General features: G+C 41.7%; 1 protein-coding gene and 1 long non-coding RNA gene across 4 annotated transcripts; both read right to left on the reverse strand.

Moving 5' to 3' along the window:
- Positions 1-1,472: 1,472 nt before the first annotated feature.
- On the reverse strand, positions 1,473-6,294 carry LOC121695683. The gene is made up of 3 exons (XR_006026137.1): positions 4,701-6,294; positions 3,363-3,452; positions 1,473-2,424 (listed from the first exon to the last, which is right to left on the reverse strand). It is a non-coding gene; the product is annotated as an uncharacterized LOC121695683 (long non-coding RNA).
- A 1,623-nt stretch (positions 6,295-7,917) lies between these two features.
- LOC121696177 (cilia- and flagella-associated protein 69-like) lies at positions 7,918-19,212 on the reverse strand. Of its 3 annotated transcripts, XM_042077519.1 has the most exons (24): positions 19,091-19,212; positions 18,893-19,005; positions 18,697-18,759; positions 18,434-18,499; positions 17,920-18,029; positions 17,333-17,409; positions 17,160-17,252; positions 16,688-16,846; positions 16,123-16,300; positions 15,864-15,987; positions 15,704-15,752; positions 14,829-14,950; positions 14,368-14,635; positions 13,860-14,024; positions 13,088-13,200; positions 12,775-12,893; positions 12,589-12,670; positions 12,152-12,344; positions 11,568-11,705; positions 11,146-11,222; positions 10,680-10,877; positions 9,503-9,589; positions 9,038-9,148; positions 7,918-8,119 (listed from the first exon to the last, which is right to left on the reverse strand). In XM_042077519.1, the coding sequence occupies exons 2-24, from the start codon at positions 18,974-18,976 to the stop codon at positions 7,943-7,945; spliced, it is 2,853 nt and encodes a 950-aa protein (XP_041933453.1). In that variant the 5' UTR covers positions 18,977-19,005; positions 19,091-19,212; the 3' UTR covers positions 7,918-7,942. The 3 variants fall into 3 exon arrangements, with proteins under 3 accessions (XP_041933453.1, XP_041933454.1, XP_041933452.1); XM_042077520.1 differs by having other exon boundaries at positions 14,413-14,635; positions 18,893-19,212; XM_042077518.1 differs by having other exon boundaries at positions 18,893-19,212.
- Between the last annotated feature and the right edge of the window lie 86 nt (positions 19,213-19,298).

The following is a 19,298-nucleotide window of genomic DNA, read 5'->3' on the forward strand; positions in this document are numbered from 1 at the left end:
CAATATGACTTCACTGATTTCAATTCAGTCGAAGAAGGAAAAACAATGAAATACAACTAAATGTATGAGAGATAAGACCCCCCCCCCCCCCCATCACCTGAATTCCAAACACCAGCCCAGTAAGTGCTGCAGTGATGACAGTCTCCAGAATTCCTGGTGGTTTCCCATGGTGCCACTGTGTAAACATGACTTCTCCCAGTGTCCAGCCATGTGTAATAGCAACAAATGGACCAGGGCTTAGCTCCAGTCAGATCTTCCCTTGAGTTATAAAAAGGCTAAAATGAGGTATTGTGAGTCATAACACACAGGCTATCGAGTTGCAACCACACTAAACCTGTTCGCCATCTGCTGTCACCATTAACAAGACGAATACATTAGCTCACTTGAGACACTAGTATAAGACAATCTTAAACTTTGATGGGCAATAATGATTAAGACTTTTGTTTTAATTATTTAGGACTTTTTAATCAAATATTTTGAAACTTCTTGGAACTCAATTGTACCCATAAAAACTGATTGCACCTCAGATAAGGAATAATGGTAAATGCCTCATGAAACTGAGAATTGATGTCAACTTTAACTATTGAGAAAAGCTTGTTTGATATTAATGGACTATGGGGAGTGTGGTGACCACAGGAGGCCTGGATGAGACAGATCTTATTTGCAACAGGTCAATCAAGAGAGGTTTAATTTTTTTTCAGAGTATATTATTCTGTGGTTTATTTTTCAAAAATGAGGAAAATGGTGAGAGACAAATCATGCAGAGCTGTAACTGGTATGTAGTATGTACTAGGTTCAATATTCAGCTCAACACTGAAGACAGTAATGTAAACATGTAAACAATGTAAACAAACATCCATGTATTGAGCACTGTTATAAATTATATTTTGAGTTGATATTACTACCCTGATTTTATTGACCAGGCTGCAGATCCACTCACACAGAATGAAGGCAAAGCCTGAATTGTGTTTCTGAGTGACAGGCCGTGTGTACCCCCAGTTACACATATAACTGTACTGCTTTTAAATATTAAGTTCACATGAATTAACCCATTTAGATGATCCAGCCATCCGTTCAAGAGACAATATCAGTCTCTGCGAAACTTCTTCACATCAGTAACCAAACACAAAACCAGTGGAGTGCTCATATGGAGTTACGTAAGTTACAAAGACCTTCCATTTAAGAGAAGCCGATAAGATCATGTAACATCCCCCGTCATACCGTACCATCCAACACTGTTGCTGCTATTACACTGAAATGCATTATTGGAACATCAATGAGGATAATCTTCCAGAATTCTACACAGGAACAGGAAATTCACAGGAAATGGATTGAAAACCCTTCAAACTTAATAAATCAAGAATAAATAAACAAATAAATAGACATCGGCATACAATGTTGTGAATACATAGTATACATTATTTATATTTATATATTCCAGGTCCTAATAATTTAGACAAAACAGCTTCAAATTATTTAAAAGAAATTTTATTCACAGTTTAAAAAACAGTTTGGTGCACAGTATAAAGTTCCATTCAGTTAACAAAGTAGGCTAATACAGGTGCAATTCTTATGATGAGTTAGTAAAAGTGGCAAATCCCACAGTAGTGTGATGACTAATGTATTCTTAGTATTCCTATAAAGTAGCCTAAGTCTTACAGTATTATTTCATTAAGCTTTTGCTTGTTACACATGTAAGATAAACAGTGTCAGGATGTACATATGTCAAGTATAGTCAGAGTTTGTCTCATACACAAAGACATCTCCATGTTAAAGCAACAAAAACGTTTGGTAGTGACAAACACGAAGGGCAAACGTCTTTCAGAGGAGCAGCACTTTCACTTTTCCTTCACAACACTTTCCAGAAAACTCATCTCTGTTAACACACAGCTTAGCATTCCATCATTCTCCAACAAACACATTTCAACGTACAAAAACACCGAACCTCATCAACCAAGCCTCATATTCATGGTAAGATCCACTCCTTCACATTAGTCAGGTAAAATGAAATTATCAGGTTTTTCCATTTTAGTTTGATTTAGTGTCTGGTGAGTGGTGACAATGTCACTGGTTTAATGTCAGAATTAAGTGCAATTACTTACAGTAAAGGTATGTATGTTACCTGAACATTACATTATTGATAAATCTTTTAAACACTGACCACATAGCTTGTCCTATTTAAACACCAATCGTGTAGCAGGTCTGAGTCCTGAACGTGCCCCATGGTCTTTTGGGCAGAGAGGTGTCCTCTCGTGGCCTCTAGGGGGCGGCATCTCAGGCTGAAGCCTCCTTCAGGTGGACCCGCTCAGCCATCTGCCGGGCACTGTAGCAGGACATCCCTAATCCCACTGTGGCCATCGTCATAGCGATGTGGTTGACAGGGCCAGTCTGCGGCTGCATCCGCACTTCACCAGAGACCTGCCGCTGAGGTCAGAGAGTGCACACACACACATACACACACACACACACACACACACACACACACATCGAATATAAACCAACAAATGCAAGTTAGTCAGTGAACACGTCAAGTGAACATACATGGCTCTCAAAAAAATAAAAAAATAAAACATGCCAAAAACCTTGTTAAAGCATTGTTATCATGAAGGTACATAGGTGATTCAAAATACACAGCGGCCATCATGATGTCTTCAGGTCACAATCCCAGGGGGACTATATAAGAGGGCATCTTTATATAATCAAGACTAGCCATCAAATATTAATGCTCTTGAGATGGGGAGGAAGTGAGGAAGTGGCACGCGTGCTCTGCACCACTCACTGTTGCACATGTACTTGTTCTCATCTTAAAGGGGAACACAGGTTTGATATGTACAGTATTTAGCAATGTGGACTTCCTGTGATCACAGCCAAAACAAAACAATTTGAACAGAAGTTACATATGAAGAGTTTGGTTCCAAAACGCTATATCTTCATTTTTAAAAACATTAAAAAGTCAGGCTATTTAATTGTGTATTTCAGGTAATATCAATCAAAATGCAGTTGTGTTGTTTTGATTGAGTAAAGATAAATCAAATAACATCACCCAATTACAGTTCTACTGAAATAATAAATGAAAGAAATGATTCATGTAAAAAATGATTTATGAAAATTCATTAAAATGGTGGATATGGCGTTTTGGAACTAAACTCTTCATATGTTTTGACCATATATTTTTTACAGTCTATGGTTTTGACATACAGAAATAGCATGTAATGCAATTTACTGTTCCAATATCAAATTTACGGAATAGTCATAACTGTTCTGTTGTACCAGCAGAAACTAGCCATACCATATCAATACTTTAACAAATGAACACTGCTGTGAAGCATAAGGTAAATAAACTGTAAAATATGTCAACAAACCTGCAGAAGACGGAAGTATCCTGGAGTCAGTCTTCCGAGTCTGATGATCATTGTTGCAGTGTACTTTCACAGACCGACTCCACAGCCAACCTGCAGGTGATACATCAAGGTGCAACAGTAACATGAATAGTTAAAGGCAAAATAAACAAATATATATGATCCTAGAGCTTCCTGTGCAAGAGAGCACCCTATTTGCTGTTTCTGTAATGAGGCTTAATGAGTTGTAATCTAATAGGGACTAATCTACAACAAAGTCCTGATAATCCCACAGGAAAAGTTATAGGCTCAACAAGCCACCAAGTGCTTCCAAACAATTTCTATGGTCTGTCTGTCCACCCTAAGAATTTCACATGTTGATTATCCATTCAAACAAATGTTATGACTAATGCTGCATCATCCTATTCCTCCTCATATTAATTCTTCCTTATCCAGTCATCTTTAACAGTGGCAAAAGTACACCAGGTTGGCGAGAAAAGCAAGAAAAAACATACAGATCTGACTTTTGAATGGACACTTTTAAAATCACTCTTTATATTAAAAGAGTTGTTTGTTATAATGAAAAAGTAAGATCAACATAACTGCTAAGTGATGATATAGAAAATCACTTTCTTGTTTCAATGAATTAACAAATGATCTATTATACTATTATTAAGCTACAGTGACCAAGGACAAAGGTTGAACCAAAGCATCATATAATGAAAAACATTGAATCACTTTAGGAAGACACAGCGAGAACCACACAAAGACTCTATTTAGATTATTCAAAGGGCAGGGGACTTTCACGACTGAATATGGTGCCTCATGATATTAATTTAATAGCCCAAAATAAAACACACATAGAAGTGTACTCCCTCCATAGTGAATGCAAGGAATCTGAAACTTGATCCTGTCAAGAACCAAAGCCTAAACTTCTCACTTTTTCAATGGATCAGGATTATAAATACAAAGAAACTGCTTTTCCGTTAAACTTTCTAATCTACCTGAAAAAATGCCAGTATTTCAAAGGATCTAATATTTCCCTGAAACACCCTGAAAGGTTAAATCAGGACATTTTAAAATAAAGAGCCCTCCTGGAATGCTCTCTCTAACTACTTCTTACCAGGGGTGAAACTTGGGAGGTTGCGTTGGCCGAGGTTGCATTGGCCGGTTTTGATTATTGGGGAGTTACAACCCCCACCCACTCTGCCATATTTTACACCTTTGCTACTCACAGTGTCAGAGGACGTAACATAAACCACAAATCTGCACAAAAACTCAATTATCTAAAGTAGCTTCACAAAGTGAAGCTAAGCTATATCTTCTGTAGCTCTAAACCTGTGAGGAACCAGCCAGACTCACCTTCCTCCTGCTTGCGAAGACTGATTACATCCAGCACCAGCAAGAGACCGCTGCACTCTGAGCAGAGACACCCTGAAACTCCCAACACTGCCTCGCTGTGTGTGTGTTTGTGTATGAGAGAGAGCCTGTGTGTATTTGTGTGTGTGTGTGTGTGTGTGTGTGTGTGTGCACCTCTCAGTGGACAGTCAGGGACACACACTTACATAAACATTCACAGAGCTGCACGTACACTGCCTGTCAGATACGATTTAGCCATTTAGTGAACAGAGACTGGGGAAGAGAGAAGGAGAGAGAGAGAGAGAGAGAAAGAGCAAGGGAAAAGGACAGTGCGCTCAAAAAGTATTGCCATGCAGTACGGTGCACGCTTGAAGGAGCAAGTGTGTTAATACGCTGCAGTGTATTATGCAACGCCACACACTTCCATCATTTACTCAAGAAAAAGCCCCCTCCCATTGTCCCACGTCACATATGTGCCATGTATGATGCTGAGACCATATCTAATGCAGTGTCATTGACCTAATTAGAGCTACAGGGCATGAATATAGCCACAGCAAAACAACATGTGAGGTCATGCTCTTCACTGGGCAATGTTTCTGGCATTGTTTTGGTATTACGTAAAACCATTTCTATTTTACATGAAGCTTTATATAATACCCATGGCATTGAGCATGCATCTGGACGGAGAATTCAGATTATTAAAATAAGATCTGAACTTTACATGGGTGCAGAGAGGAGGAAGCCACAAATATTTGAAAACAAAGAACAATGAATTGCTGGATAATGCTGTCTGCAAGCTAGATATTAATGTAGGTCTTATGTAGTTTGGGAGAAAAATCCTATCAAATGACCATGATAGAGTGCCTATAGAGGCCAGAAGAAATTGGAGTTATACAAAACAGAATGCATTTCAAATGAGATCAATTTGAAACATTTTTTCGTTGTTTGATTAGGCTACATTCTGCTTTAAATAAAACGGATAAACGAATGAAAGAAACATTACTTTGAGGCCTCAGTACGCGGCCACACAATGATAGGCTACGAACTTACCCATCGTAGAGCTTGGCCGTTTTCTGGGACTAGGAAGATACATGTAGGCCTATGTGTGTTATGAAACATCTGCTTAAAAAACATTATCACTTACCAAGAATTAACGATGGACTCTTTTCAACGGACTACCTCCTTGGTAATATTTAACGCCGCGCGAGGAATTTCTCCATGCAGGCGTACGTGAAGTATCAACTGGAGAGGGGGAGGAGGGGGTATTGGCTATATAGGGTATTATTGGGGGAATGGGAGCCATACGTTTTGTTGGCGCATGAACTCAACGAACCTAGCAGGTTCCCTTGGTTCATGCAACACGGCGCCGGGTGGATGGGCGGAGACGAAGACATGGGAGTGTGGGGGGTCGCCAACATGGGAGTAGCCCCCTGTAAAATGTCGGAACCATATTGGCATAGAAACACACCTAACACTCTGTTTTTTCATTGAATACTATAAATGTTTTATAGTATGCAACCACTTAGGCTTAATTGCATTGCAATAAAGCAAGGGCATATGAGCCATCACTGAGCAGGCATGGGCATACCAGTTTATTGACAGACCTAGAATCTCACCTTTATGAAGATGTGAAATTTCTCCCCCAATTAAATCAAAATGTCACTGTGTAGTATCCTACTGGCTCAAAGTATGAAAAAGTTCATTGTGTTCATAATGCAAGCTGACAGTCAGTGTTGTGCCAGTTCACAGCTTTTCTGAACTAGTTCACGTTCAGTTCATACATGCTCAAAGTGAACAGTTCACGTTCAAAGTTCACAATTTTAATTCTGAACTAGTTCAAAGTTCAGTTCATTTTACTTTTTTCGTGAAATATTCAAATAAATACTTTTTTTCACACTACGAGCTAGAAATCACTATACGTTCTTTGAAGCTGCTCATTGTAGACATTTGCTCATGACACTGCAATTGTGTGAAGAGTTCAGATGCAAAACCCTCTAAATCCGTCTGACCACATTTCTTTTAAATGAGCATTTAAAATCCGGTTCCTATAGGTTTTTGCATAGAAATCGATATTTCAGACCAGGAAGAGAGTGTTATTTGATGTGTTTTGAAGTTAAATTATTTGATTAACGTATACTATGTGAGGAGAGCATTCACTCACCATCTTTATCTAATTTTTGACGTAGGTGGCATTTAGAGGCTTTTGCATCTGAACCCTTCGTTTCTTACCAGGTGATGAAACTTGCAGCAGTAGCCTACAGACAAGGTAGACCAGTTCTATACTTATTAGTGCAATGAAATCCAGCCCTCCGCGCTCTCGTCGTTGCCTGCTACGCGGCGTTGCTATGCCTACCCCGCTCTGCTGCAATTCATCACGGGTAACGTTGTGCGGAAGCCAGTATGCTATCAAAGAGTATAGAAGTAGTTACTTCTATACTCTTTGATGCTATTCAACTATTCTCAGCCGGACACTACGTTGCCCGCAATGCATTGCGCACACAATGTCAAAACCATTTCTGTCTGGTGATACATGATTTAAGCGGCACCAGCGAGAATACAGGAGGGAGGAACTTTCTCTCGTTGCGTTTCAAAAGAGAAAACGGATGTCACTCAGTTTTCAATGGAAAACAAATTCCAACGTTCATTTACAGTGATGTCTGCCGTTCATGACACATAATGTGAACTAATTCACGTTCAAGTTCTTTATTAAAAAATGTGTTGCGTTCAGTTCAACGTTCACGAAAAAATGAGCGTGTTCAATGAACGCGTTCTTTTGAACTCGTTCACGCACAACACTGCTGACAGTAGGCCTACACCGATGTAATCGTTGATTTGGTCCTGTCAAATGCACACAGAGGTCATCAGGGCAAGTTAAAAAGTTGAAACCCATTTACCATGTGGGAATGAGTTTTATATTATATAAAAAAAACAATGCATGACTGTAAGCATCCGATAAATGTATTTTATGGAGTACAGAACGGTTGATTAAAACACAGAATAATAAGAGTGACTCCTGGCTCCTGCAATGATAAGTCACATTTAACTGTCATTAAATATATTTTTTACATTCATTTCCTGAGTGTTCATGAATATGCCATTACTACAATACCTGTGTACATTTAATAAAATATCCGTAAAAGTCACCACAGTGGTATTTCATATATGCCTGTACAGAATATGCATTTGTTGAGATGAATTTACACTCAATAAGTGTAAGTGCTTTATGGTAGAAAATGAGGAGATCTTTATTGCACAGACACAGCGTTGAGGTGCTCCAGGTCTTGCTGGGTGGCTTGGGGCAGCTTCCTCAGGGCTCCCCCCTGCATGGGGACCCTCGCTAGGGCTAGATCTGTGTTGGCCAGGGGGCCTCCAGTCAGGTGCGCTGGGGTACTCTCTACTGCCATCACTCGGCCACAGAATGTCTACAACACACACACACACACACAGTTATGTGTACACAAAAAAGAGCACACATACACAAGCGAAAAAGACGAGGGGATGGTGGAGTAGGTCACCAAATTGCTGGTTGAGGGCATAGGCCTACATAGGCCCACACTGTGCATAAAAGAAGCATGAACATAGTAACAAGTAATTGCAGTTTCACAATGTAGACTCTCCAACTGACACAACGGCATACAATCACAGCACTGTTTGCCGTGATGACGACACAAAACCACAGACTCCCAGACAGATAAGCTGCACATCCTGGATGCCATCAGCATTGTGCCCATAAGAAAGGCTCTTTGTGTTGGCCATGCTAGGCTGCAGCCCATGCCAGGTGGCTATTGGCATGCACTCATGACTGACAGAATGAAAGGTCATGATTGGTTCTACTGATTGAGTGTGAATTATTTCTTTGTTTTCAAAAGCTATTTGTCGAACAAATTTTAACAATCGATTTAATATCTCCTTTTTAAGCTGGTTTCTTAACCTGATCTTTCACTGTCACACCATGATTGGTTTTACTGATTGAGTGTGAATGATTTCTTTGTTTTCAAAAGATATATGTCTCTATAACATCTATTAACAATTGTTTTCATATATTCTATATTGTCTATAATATGTTTATGATGGCTTCTTAACTTTATCTTTCACTGTCACACCATTGATCTGGTGACTCTGTGTGTGCGTCACTGGGCAGTAAGACCACATGGCTGATTTGCGTTTGTATTGAGTAGTAGTGGAAGTGTGCACATCCCCACCGGTGAGGTGCAGGGCAAATGGGACTAGAACTGCAAAGGAATGAAATGCCCGCTAAAACTCCCATATATTTAATGTGTTGCAACGTTTCGACCCGGCTGGGTCTTCCTCAGGCAAATGTGATTTGCGTTTGTACTCACTGTGGTCTGCAGGCCTGGGATGTGGGTGTGGTGGTAAATGGTGCCACTGTCCTTTCCTTTGGCCTTTGGCCGCGACGACTCAATGGACTTCTCCTGACGCTTCTTGCACTCCTGAGTATAACAGTAAAAAGTAAGCTAAAACAAATTGGCAGATTCGAACAATAGCCCACTTTTTGTTCCTTAATGTATACTAATTATACCTATTTTCCCCTCTGTTTTCAGAATCATCATTAGATCTCTAGGGCAATTCCGCGCAAAACTGTGACATCCATAACGCTAACATAATGCCAAGGTATTTAGTTAGCGTTATGGACGTGACGGTTTTGAGTGGAGTTGCCCTCCATCATCACAACAATTCATAATTCAGTCTTGAGTTAAGTGAAGACGCCTGTTCAGTGGTGAGTTTTAACACAGCAAATGTCATTAGTAAATGCAACGGTACTGGTGTGAGCTGACACAGAGTACCTTTAAAATCTTGTGGTCTGATGTCTTCGCCACAAAATGCTCCCATGACTTGGCTGTAAGTTCCTGCTGTTTGTGATTTGATCTTATCTGGTGAATAAAGCACAACATAGCTTTTTACATGTAAAGCCTATTAACATTTTAAGAGTAGACTATTAATGACAACAGGGATGTTGAATGGACAAAGAACTGTACACTGTACAACTACTGACAAAAAATATGCTGTCTTCATTGAATTCTCAAAAGCAGTTTATGGACGTGTACTGTTGGTCTACTACTTATTCTGACTAATTTTTACTTTTTGTGTACTGATCAGAGATACACTAAATTGAATTATACCTGGCTTATACTGATAAGTACACATACATGTTTAAGTATATCTAGCTCATACTTAAATATACTTAATATACTTATACTGATGGAAAAGGCTGGGTATATTATCATTTACTTGTACTTGTAGCCAGAGACTGATCTTTGAGAGGCTGCATGACCAACTTTTTACTGAGGATATACTTTTAAGTATACTATCAAAAACATGAAAAAATGGGCTAGAAATATATATATATCAGCAGTGAGCAGCAGTGGCTCAGGAGGTAGAGGAGTTATCCAGGAACCGCAAGGTTGCAGGTATGAACCCAGATCCTCCTGACAAAACACTTAAAACCAAAAGTGCTCCAGATGTGTCAGTTGACATCCTGCATGGCAGCCTATGCCATTGGTGTATGTGTGTCATATATATGCAATATATAAATGCAGTTTATTAGTAAACTGTAAACACCCAGCATATAAGTTCACTTGTAGTGCACCTAAATGTTTAGTACTTTTACACCTTAAAAATATAATGAACTAAAAGGTGTGCTAGAAGTATATAACTAGTATATTCACTATCTTCGAGTTTAGTATTATAAACTGAAAGTGGGCCAATTTAGTCGAAAGAAGTATAAACATAGTACATAGTACAATTGTACCACAAGTACATTTATACTAATAAAATTACTACCTAAAGTAAACTTGGGAATTATACTTCAACTGCACTTCAGTTTACTTGATACAATGAATTTAAAGTATACCTTTTTTTGGTAAGGGTATCCCGGACTAACAACATAACAGTATTTATACAGTACAGCATGAAGAGGCCAGTGGGAGTCGGAAGGATCCTCGTCCACTGTCCAGTCCTCACCTCTGCGTATGTCTGCTGCTCCTTCTGAGCCTCCTCCTCCTCCTGCCTCTGCAGGATGGCACTCTGCTGCTCCGACACCCTCTTCGCTGTGTCCTCCGTTGCCTGGGAGATGGTCTGCAAGGCTTCTGCGTCCGGGGTAACAGGCCGTACGCCTTCAAGTGCCAACTCACGTGAGATCTCCTCCCAGACCTCGCCCGTCTATAGGCAATGAACGCATGTATGTACAGACAAACACACACACACACACACACACACACACACACAGAAACAAACATACACATACACACTCCCCATACACCACACATACACGCACACACACAGAAATATTACCTACAATTTCTTCAACTACTGGCTTATCAGCATCAGTAGACACATTCAGAAGAGTACTCCCATACTCGGCCCATGTGCACAAACACAGTGAGAGATGAGAGATCTCAGCATGAACGTACAACATGACAGGCTTTACCTTAAAATCCAAATATCTGCTGACAATGCTTAGAGTGATGTAGTCTTCCGCCACCAATCCAGGCAGGTCCTCAAAACCTGAAAGGGACGCTTGCTCATTATACAGAGTTAAGAGCAATTCCACGCAAAACTGTCACATCCATAACGCCAACGCCATGCCATGGTATTTAGTTGGCGTTATGGACGTGACAGTTTTGTGTGCAATTGCCCTTGAACAGACCCAGAAACACACATAGACAACCAGCAAAAACGCTATTGGTATTGGCATGGCAAAAAGACTAACTAAAAACTGTTCTACAAAACAACCTCAATGAATGATCTCAGTGACCCAAGAAATAAATACTGTCTGAATCAACATTCATAATTGTATGTATGGTATATTTGTATTATTTCTAATGGATGTGTTCGTATGAGCAGGCGCACCTAGCTTGCAGAAGAGGCCGTAGATCTTACAGCGCTGGTTCCCAGCCACATCCACCACGGCAGCACTGGGTGTGTCTGCTGGAGTCGACTCCTGCGCTTGCTCCTCCTGGTGAGCGTGCACCAGAGGCCTCACAGGGTCTGCCAGAGATACACACACACACACACACACACACACACACACACACACACACACACACACACACACCATGGAAGTGGACACACACACACACACACACACACACACACACACACACACACACACACACAGACCACACAAAAGTATGGTAAGGGGAAATGTAAGGGCAATGTAATTGAGGGTTTCAATTCCAACTCCATAGACTATCTGGTAAGACCATCTGGATAAAAATAACACCATCTTTTCATAAAACAACACCCCTTTAAAGCTACTTTAAGAAAACTACTCTCCTTGACTTTCACCATGAAAGAGGAGGGCATTGGTCATAACTTTATGTCACAGAAGGACACAATGATGCATAACACTGCACGGCATCTCAGTATTTGTTGACCTTCTATGACCTTCTCTCACAGCTCTAGTATGCACGCACGCTGTTGTACAGCCCCACCTGTGATCCGCCCGTGTTGGTCCCGCTGCACACCCAGGTCCTCCTCCTCCTGCCTCCAGAGCTGGAGCAGCAGGTGGGGGGCGCTCTGGCCGTCGGGCCCCCGCCAGGCCCGCACGTGGGGCAGCGCTTTGGGGTTGTCACACAGCTCCAGCAGAGCCCCCAGCACCACGCCATGCATCGTCATCGGGCTGGACTGGACAGGGCAAGGAACAAATGGACTCATTATGCAACGAAGCATTGATACAGTGAGGTATTTGGTAAGAGAGGCAAAATATTTACAAATATCCATTTGTATTGATAGAGTTGTATTAATAAATGGTAGTCAACTCACAAATCTATCTACGAAGTCACTAATGGAATATTACACAATATGAAGTATATGGTACGATTTTATAGAATAATCTCACTCACTCACTTTTTATAATAATTTCACTTACATGAATGAGATCAAATAGAAGAAAAATCCCTTCCCTCTCCAGAAAAACATCCTCATTGGTGAAACACCCAATGATACAGGACCTGTATATATAAATATACACAGATGGATAAAACATATAACTTAGCCAAAAGTAGCCACTTAAAGCAGCAATCTAACTGAATGTACTATTGCTGAATGTGCTGACCAAACACAGTCCACAGTGGAGAGAATGAGCTTGCTGTGGCCCATGCCACTGAAAAACTTGGCTGAGTTCATTTTCAGAAAACGGACAGTCATGTCAACCCCTTCAGTTCCAAAGAGTTCCTGTGGTGCAGGGAAGTCGGCAGTTACTATTCATTATTCATTATTAGAATTTATTCATGTCTCTTTGCATGCGCATATACACTAATGAAAGCACTCATTACATGTACAAAAACAAATACAATATTCATCAAAGAATAATAATTAATCTTTGAAAACAGTGGCCCCCAGCCAGAGTCACAGTTTACACAGTTTACCTTCCTGTGTATGTCACTCTCACAGAGTGTCGACAGGATGAGCTGCAGGTCAGCTTTGATCTCCAGGGTAATGGCATCCTCATCATCAGGCCCACCCAGCTGTATCAGCAGCTCTGCAGGTGAGAAATGGGTCAGTGTGGTCAGTGTGTATGGTGTGTGCGGTGTGGTCAGTGTGTGTGGTGTGTGGTCAGTGTGTGTGCGGTATATGCAGTGTGTGGTCAGTGTGTGTGGTGTGTGGTCAGTGTGTGTGCGGTGTGGTCAGTGTGTGCGTGCGGTATATGCAGTGTGTGTGGTGTGTGGTCAGTGTGCAGTGTGTGCGGTATATGCAGTGTGTGTGGTGTGTGGTCAGTGTGTGTGGTGTGTGGTCAGTGTGTGTGGTGTGCGCGGTGTGGTCAGTGTGTGTGGTGTAGTCAGTGTGTGCGGTGTGGCCAGTGTGTGCGGTATATGCAGTGTGTGTGGTGTGTGGTCAGTGTGTGCGGTATATGCAGTGTGGTGTGTGTGTGGTGTGTGTGCGGTATATGCAGTGTGTGTGGTGTGTGGTCAGTGTGTGCGGTATATGCAGTGTGGTGTGTGTGTGGTGTGTGTGCGGTATATGCAGTGTGTGTGGTGTGTGGTCAGTGTGCATGAGGAGTGCCATGCACCAGCTCCAGTAATGTCTCCACTTTAGGGAACCTGCTTGTTAAAGTACGCTATCCGTCCAGGAGAACCTCTGTCTTTCTTTTTGCCTCTTGAGAGAGTATTTATTCGGCAGTGAGCAGTGTGTGTATGTTACCTATAAACAGGCTTATCGCCCCTTGATCACAGAGGTCCTGGTTGATGATGGGGTTGGCAAGCGACACCATGGATCTCAGGAGACGCACACTGTAGCGCAGCTGAGCCTTCTTACTGCCCCTTCCCCCAGTACCATGGAAACTGTGGCCCTGGCTGAAGTACGCATCTGAAAGACCCACAGCAGTGGAGGAAACAAGAACAGAATGACATCATGTTCTATTTGGCTGTGTGATTTTTGAGTCATCTTTTAAAAATCATGTAATGGGTAGTTTTAGATTGGTTACTATGACTTCTCCCAGACAGGTTAGATCTAGTTAGTGATCATAAGAGAAATTGACAACTAGACTGACTGAAAAGAAATGACTGTCAATTTAAGCAAGTGGCAACCAGGTTATGAGAATACTTAACAAACCTTACATGGGAGTACAAACACACACAGACACACACAGACACACACACACACACACACACACACACACACACACACACACACACACACACACACACACCTTTATGAACACCATAACCAAACTTCCCCGACTGAGCTCTGTCACCTTCTTGAACGCACCACTCCAGCAGCATGAGTAAGCAGGTGTTTGCCTGGCAGGTCATGTACTCCTCCAGCATCAGTGGAGCCACGGTGGTCAGCGAGGCCAGGGCCTGCAGCTGCAGCTCCTCCTGCTGGACAGGAGTCCAACCGCGGCCGCTGGACTGAGCTGTGTCCGGAGGCTTCACCAAGTACATCAATGCCAACATGACTCTACCCTCTCTAAAAAGCTGTTCAGAGACGCCAAGAGGTTTGTATATGTAAGCGCATTCATGCAATTATCAATCAGAAATGACACACAATCCCCTTGGCAATACCACAACACCTCAGATTGTTCGCCAAGCACTTAATGATGGAAAACTCATCAGAAGGAAAATGTGCCGTTGTTTGAACTTGGGTAACCTCTGTCAGAACTGAGCTCACCTGCACGGAGGATAAGTCCTGAGACATGACAACCACCAGGTTCAGCAGCAACTTCTTCATCTCAAAGTCCTCATTGTTGAAGGTCAACTTGAGGTTACGGGTGAGGGGATTATGACTCTTCACTAAAAAGCAGTAAAAGGATCACCACTGGGAATGTAGAATTGTTTATTGCAACTCTATACAACAATTTGTTACTTTCTGGGGCTACTTTTGGCATCATCTTCAAATGAATATGGCCATGTAAAGGATAGACAAACACACCTGTCGTTCCTACTAGTGATCCGGTCTATGCACTGTGTACCTCTGTGGTTCAGGTTGGAAAATGTAAGCTGTCACAGTATGATATTGGCAACAATATCCCCAAAAGACGCCATTTTGCTTGTTGGCGAACTTGCCTTTTTTCAGAATGTTTACTGGATTGTTGGTGATCTTGGTAAGGTTTTTACATGTTTTTAGGTTGGTAGCAAGTTTTACATCAAAACGCCCTTAGGCTAGCCTAGAAATCTAGACACACCCTAGCGGCAGGGCTAGTCTAGCAATGATTGATGGCAGAGTTGCAACGGTTTGGCTTGAATTCCCTGCTACTTGAAAACAAATAAGATAACGTTGCTGTTGGCGAACAGTGTGACACGAGTTAAGCTTTTATTAAGTTGGCAAAAGTTTGAACTAGCCAACTAGCTCCGCTGGTGGGAAACGCATGGGACTCATAGCGCTGTGCTATTGCGTGCAGAGGAAATTTGAAAGACAACCGATTATCCCGCCCCTCGGACTGAGCACTGCGAACGGTGAGTGCCCAGACCCTACATTTTATATGTGGGTCTGGCTCGTCAGGCATTTTATGTTGAGGAAAAGTACTGTGGGGAAAAAATACTCACTTTCTGGAAAGGTAGCAAAAAGGATGAGCTGCCGGGCAAACCCACTTTCCTGGCCAATGAAAAAAACATAACATTATAAGACAACAACACAACATTACAATTACAAGCCTGGTGCACAGAATTAAACAAGCATACACTGCTTCAGTTCTGCAATCCTTACAATGAGTGGTGCTTTGGGGTTCTCTGCAATAAGAGTTGTGATGACCAGAAGATCGTTTCTTAGCTGCTGGTCATAGTTTCTGTAGCCATGCCGGAGCTGGTTTAGAAAGGCCTCTTTCAGGCACCTACATGCAAAATACAGCTAGATTAGTAAAAAATGAAACAATAAACATATACAGTATCGTGTGTGTGTTCGCAAATCTACCGATAAACTGATAGACTGGCTTGATTGGCTAGTCAGCTGACTGACTGATACTAACAGGATGCAGTCCATGCTGCTGAGCTGCTCAGTGAGCTCCTGGGGGCAGCCTCGTTCCAGCAGGTTCCACAGAATCTCAGAGGAGCGGAACAGCAGCTGGCCAGAGGGGTCAGGCTCGTTCATGTGGAGACAGATCTTCTGGGCAGCTTGGGCCTTCAGCATCAGCTCACAGTTCACCTCTGACGCAGAATTAACCAGGGAAAGACAGCATGGGTTGGGTACACAACATAACACACACATACATACTCATATGTACTTTTTTGGGGATGTATACTTCAGTAGGGGCTGTACATAACATGCAAAACTGTCTCTAGGTTTGTGCAGTGCTCTGTACACACGCACCATGTCTGTGTGTTTGTATGTCCTGTGTGGAAGGAGACCGTACTAGACAATAGAAGAGAGAGACCATGTGTGTGTGTGCGTGTGCGCGTGTGTGTGTGTGTGCGCGCGTGTGTGCGTGTGTGTGCGTGTGTGTGTGTGCGAGCGCGCGCGCGCGCGTGTGTGTGTGTGTGTGTGTGTGTGTGTGTGTGTGTGCACGCGTGTGTGTGTGTGATGAGGGCAGGTACCAGAGGTGCAGGAGAGGACCTGCAGAGTGTGGAGCAGCTGCAGCCGGACAGCCAGCTGGTCCTCCAGCAGAGCCAGGGCCAGCACCAGCGTCTCCACCACACCACTCTGCTCCAGCAGCCGCCGTCTGGAGCTCAGACTCAGTGGCTGCAGACCTGTGTCTGGGACAAACGAGAGTGCAAAACATTACTGGAGAATATACAGTACAATATCCAGCGTTGCCCTCTGAAAATATACAGTATACAAGTGTTCTGTGCCATGCAGCCTTTTATCATAACAAATTATACAAAGGATTAACCACCGTTCTGCATAGCCCGTCAAGATAAAGTTATAAAGTTATAGTAAAGTTAAATTAGCCTCTGCAGAGATTCTTATCTTAGCTGTACAGTAAATTAGGGGACTGTAAAGAAAGCTTAAGTGTTGCGAATAAAACCCTACTGCCGTGCTGTGTTTATACTGTCATAAAATCCAAACCTGGTGGCTTAGGTGTTGCAGAGTTGTAAAAGGACGAAATTGATGCACAGAGCTGCAGTCGGACATCTGCTTTGGGTACTCTCATCAGGTATCCTGGGACAAGTGACAGCATGTAACAACATGCCTTCATGAATAGACTGCTTTAGAGAACAGACATTTCCTTGTCTCCTTACCCAACTGAGAGAGTGACTGTTTTGCAGCGTCGGTGTATTTCACCTCATCTGAGGTCTTCTCTTTCAGGAAAGGGAGTCTACAACAGAAATAGATTGTATGACAGGCCTGAACTTAATTGTTGTAACACAACACAAAACAATTGTAAACCTGAACTGACATCTTTACCCAACATCAAGCATGTGAGCACATCTAAACATATTGGATGAAGTGTTTGTGTATGGGGTCATGTCATAAAGGCAAAGTATTAAAGAATGATACATGTCCAATACAATTGATACATGTCTTTTTGTTGTTGGGGATAAAAACAGATCAAAACTAATCATAATACCAATAACAGTTTTAACTGGACACTAAAGGTGGAAGTACACTATAGGAATACAAGCGACTCACAACACCACCAGCCGGTGAATAATCAAATTATAAGCAATAGACTGATACTTTGGATAACCAATTAGCCACTATCGTTAAACGCATGACTTACCCTATATGCCGTAACACACACTACAAAACAGGACTATACTATATTTAAATGCATAGCCTATATTTCAACATACTCTCTCATTAAGAATTAAAAGCAAATTCTTACCCACATATCTTAAGCAAATCATATAACATAGGAGTGTATTCTGGGTGGTCCTTGATCTTCTCTGTGCAGATGTCTAAGACTTTGATGATGTTTTCAAGATCCCTTAAACGCTTCAAATGATCATGTTAGGGAAAATGTACTGTGAAATGCGAACTTTCTGTAAACAGAATATAAAACAGAGGGGGACCTACGACCATCACTCTACGATGGCTGACATTTTCTCCCCCTGATAATGATTAAGCTTATTGTGGTGCTGATGCTGATGCTGGTGGAATTACTGGTAATTGGAGTCTTGGGATTTGCAGCTGTCCCCTGTTGACTCTCCCAGGACATAACTGTGTTCGAGGGCCCAGGCCGTATGTGTGGTTCCATCATCAAACATCAAGATAATTAAAAAGCATTTTCATCAAACTCTCATCAGACATGTCAACTTGACTTATGCTTAGTACAGAGACGAATCCTGTCACATCCAGTCTATTTTTTTTTTTCCATTTAAACACTCAATTAAGGATACAAATCCTTTATGATATGTCTTTATCACCTTCTTGAAAGTGAATAAATGTCTTTCCTTTAAAGAAACCTGCAAGAAACCAAATGTTTTGCTGAGGTTGCAGAACCATGGGTTTAATTCCAAGCTTTCATTTGTATGTGTCGTGCATTACAATGCAATGAAATAACGTTACACTTACTTACAGCCATTACATTACTTTACATGTAAAGTTTTAGGATAGGATATTTAGGGTGTTAGGCCTGTTTTTTATTTAAGGTGTTACTCACGGCTAAAGGATCCTGAAGGAGACGTAACACGCGATTTAGATCAACTGGTTTAGGGTTTATAATCTAAAATGAATGAACACAATGTCAATCAAATGAATCACAAGGCAAAGAGTAATCTTGAGTAATTAACAGATCTTACATTAGAACTAATCGTTAACTGTAATACTTTAAATAATAATGTATACATTTACTTTACCTCGCCTTTGCCTTTAGCAGTTATCTTGTGGTTGACCACAGGAAGTCCAGGCTTCCGTGAGGGTGTTTTAGAAACTCGTGCCATTGCATTTGAACTTTTCCTGATCCGAGTGTCTGAAGTAGGCATTATAACAAGTCCACAGGCCCAGTGAAGACAGCGACTGAATATGATTTTTTAAAAAGACGACAATCTAATTACCTGTATTTGTCGTTCATCAAAGAAAATGTTGGTTATCCACTACGCTGTATTATTATATATGACATCCTTCTAATGTTTATGTAGCTAGCCCACTTGGGCTCCGCCTGTCTACACGCTTGACAATCTCCATGGTTACAACCAGCCACTACGGCAAGTGAAACAGTTCATAACGCGTTTTCATTGGATCAGCGCTGTTCAACATCAACGT

Source organism: Alosa sapidissima, chromosome 21 (genome assembly GCF_018492685.1).
Source record: "Alosa sapidissima isolate fAloSap1 chromosome 21, fAloSap1.pri, whole genome shotgun sequence".
In the NCBI taxonomy this organism is placed as follows: domain Eukaryota; kingdom Metazoa; phylum Chordata; class Actinopteri; order Clupeiformes; family Clupeidae; genus Alosa; species Alosa sapidissima.

Excerpts from the sequence above, each read along its gene's own strand:
- LOC121696177 (XM_042077518.1), bottom strand. The coding sequence starts at position 19,018 with ATGCCTACTTCAGACACTCGGATCAGGAAAAGTTCAAATGCAATGGCA. Across the intron at positions 17,410-17,919 it reads GATTTGCTTAAGATATGTGG|ACTCCCTTTCCTGAAAGAGA; the intron begins GTAAGAATTTGC and ends TTTCTGTTGTAG. Across the intron at positions 8,120-9,037 it reads TCCCAGGCCTGCAGACCACA|ACATTCTGTGGCCGAGTGAT; the intron begins GTGAGTACAAAC and ends TGTGTGTTGTAG.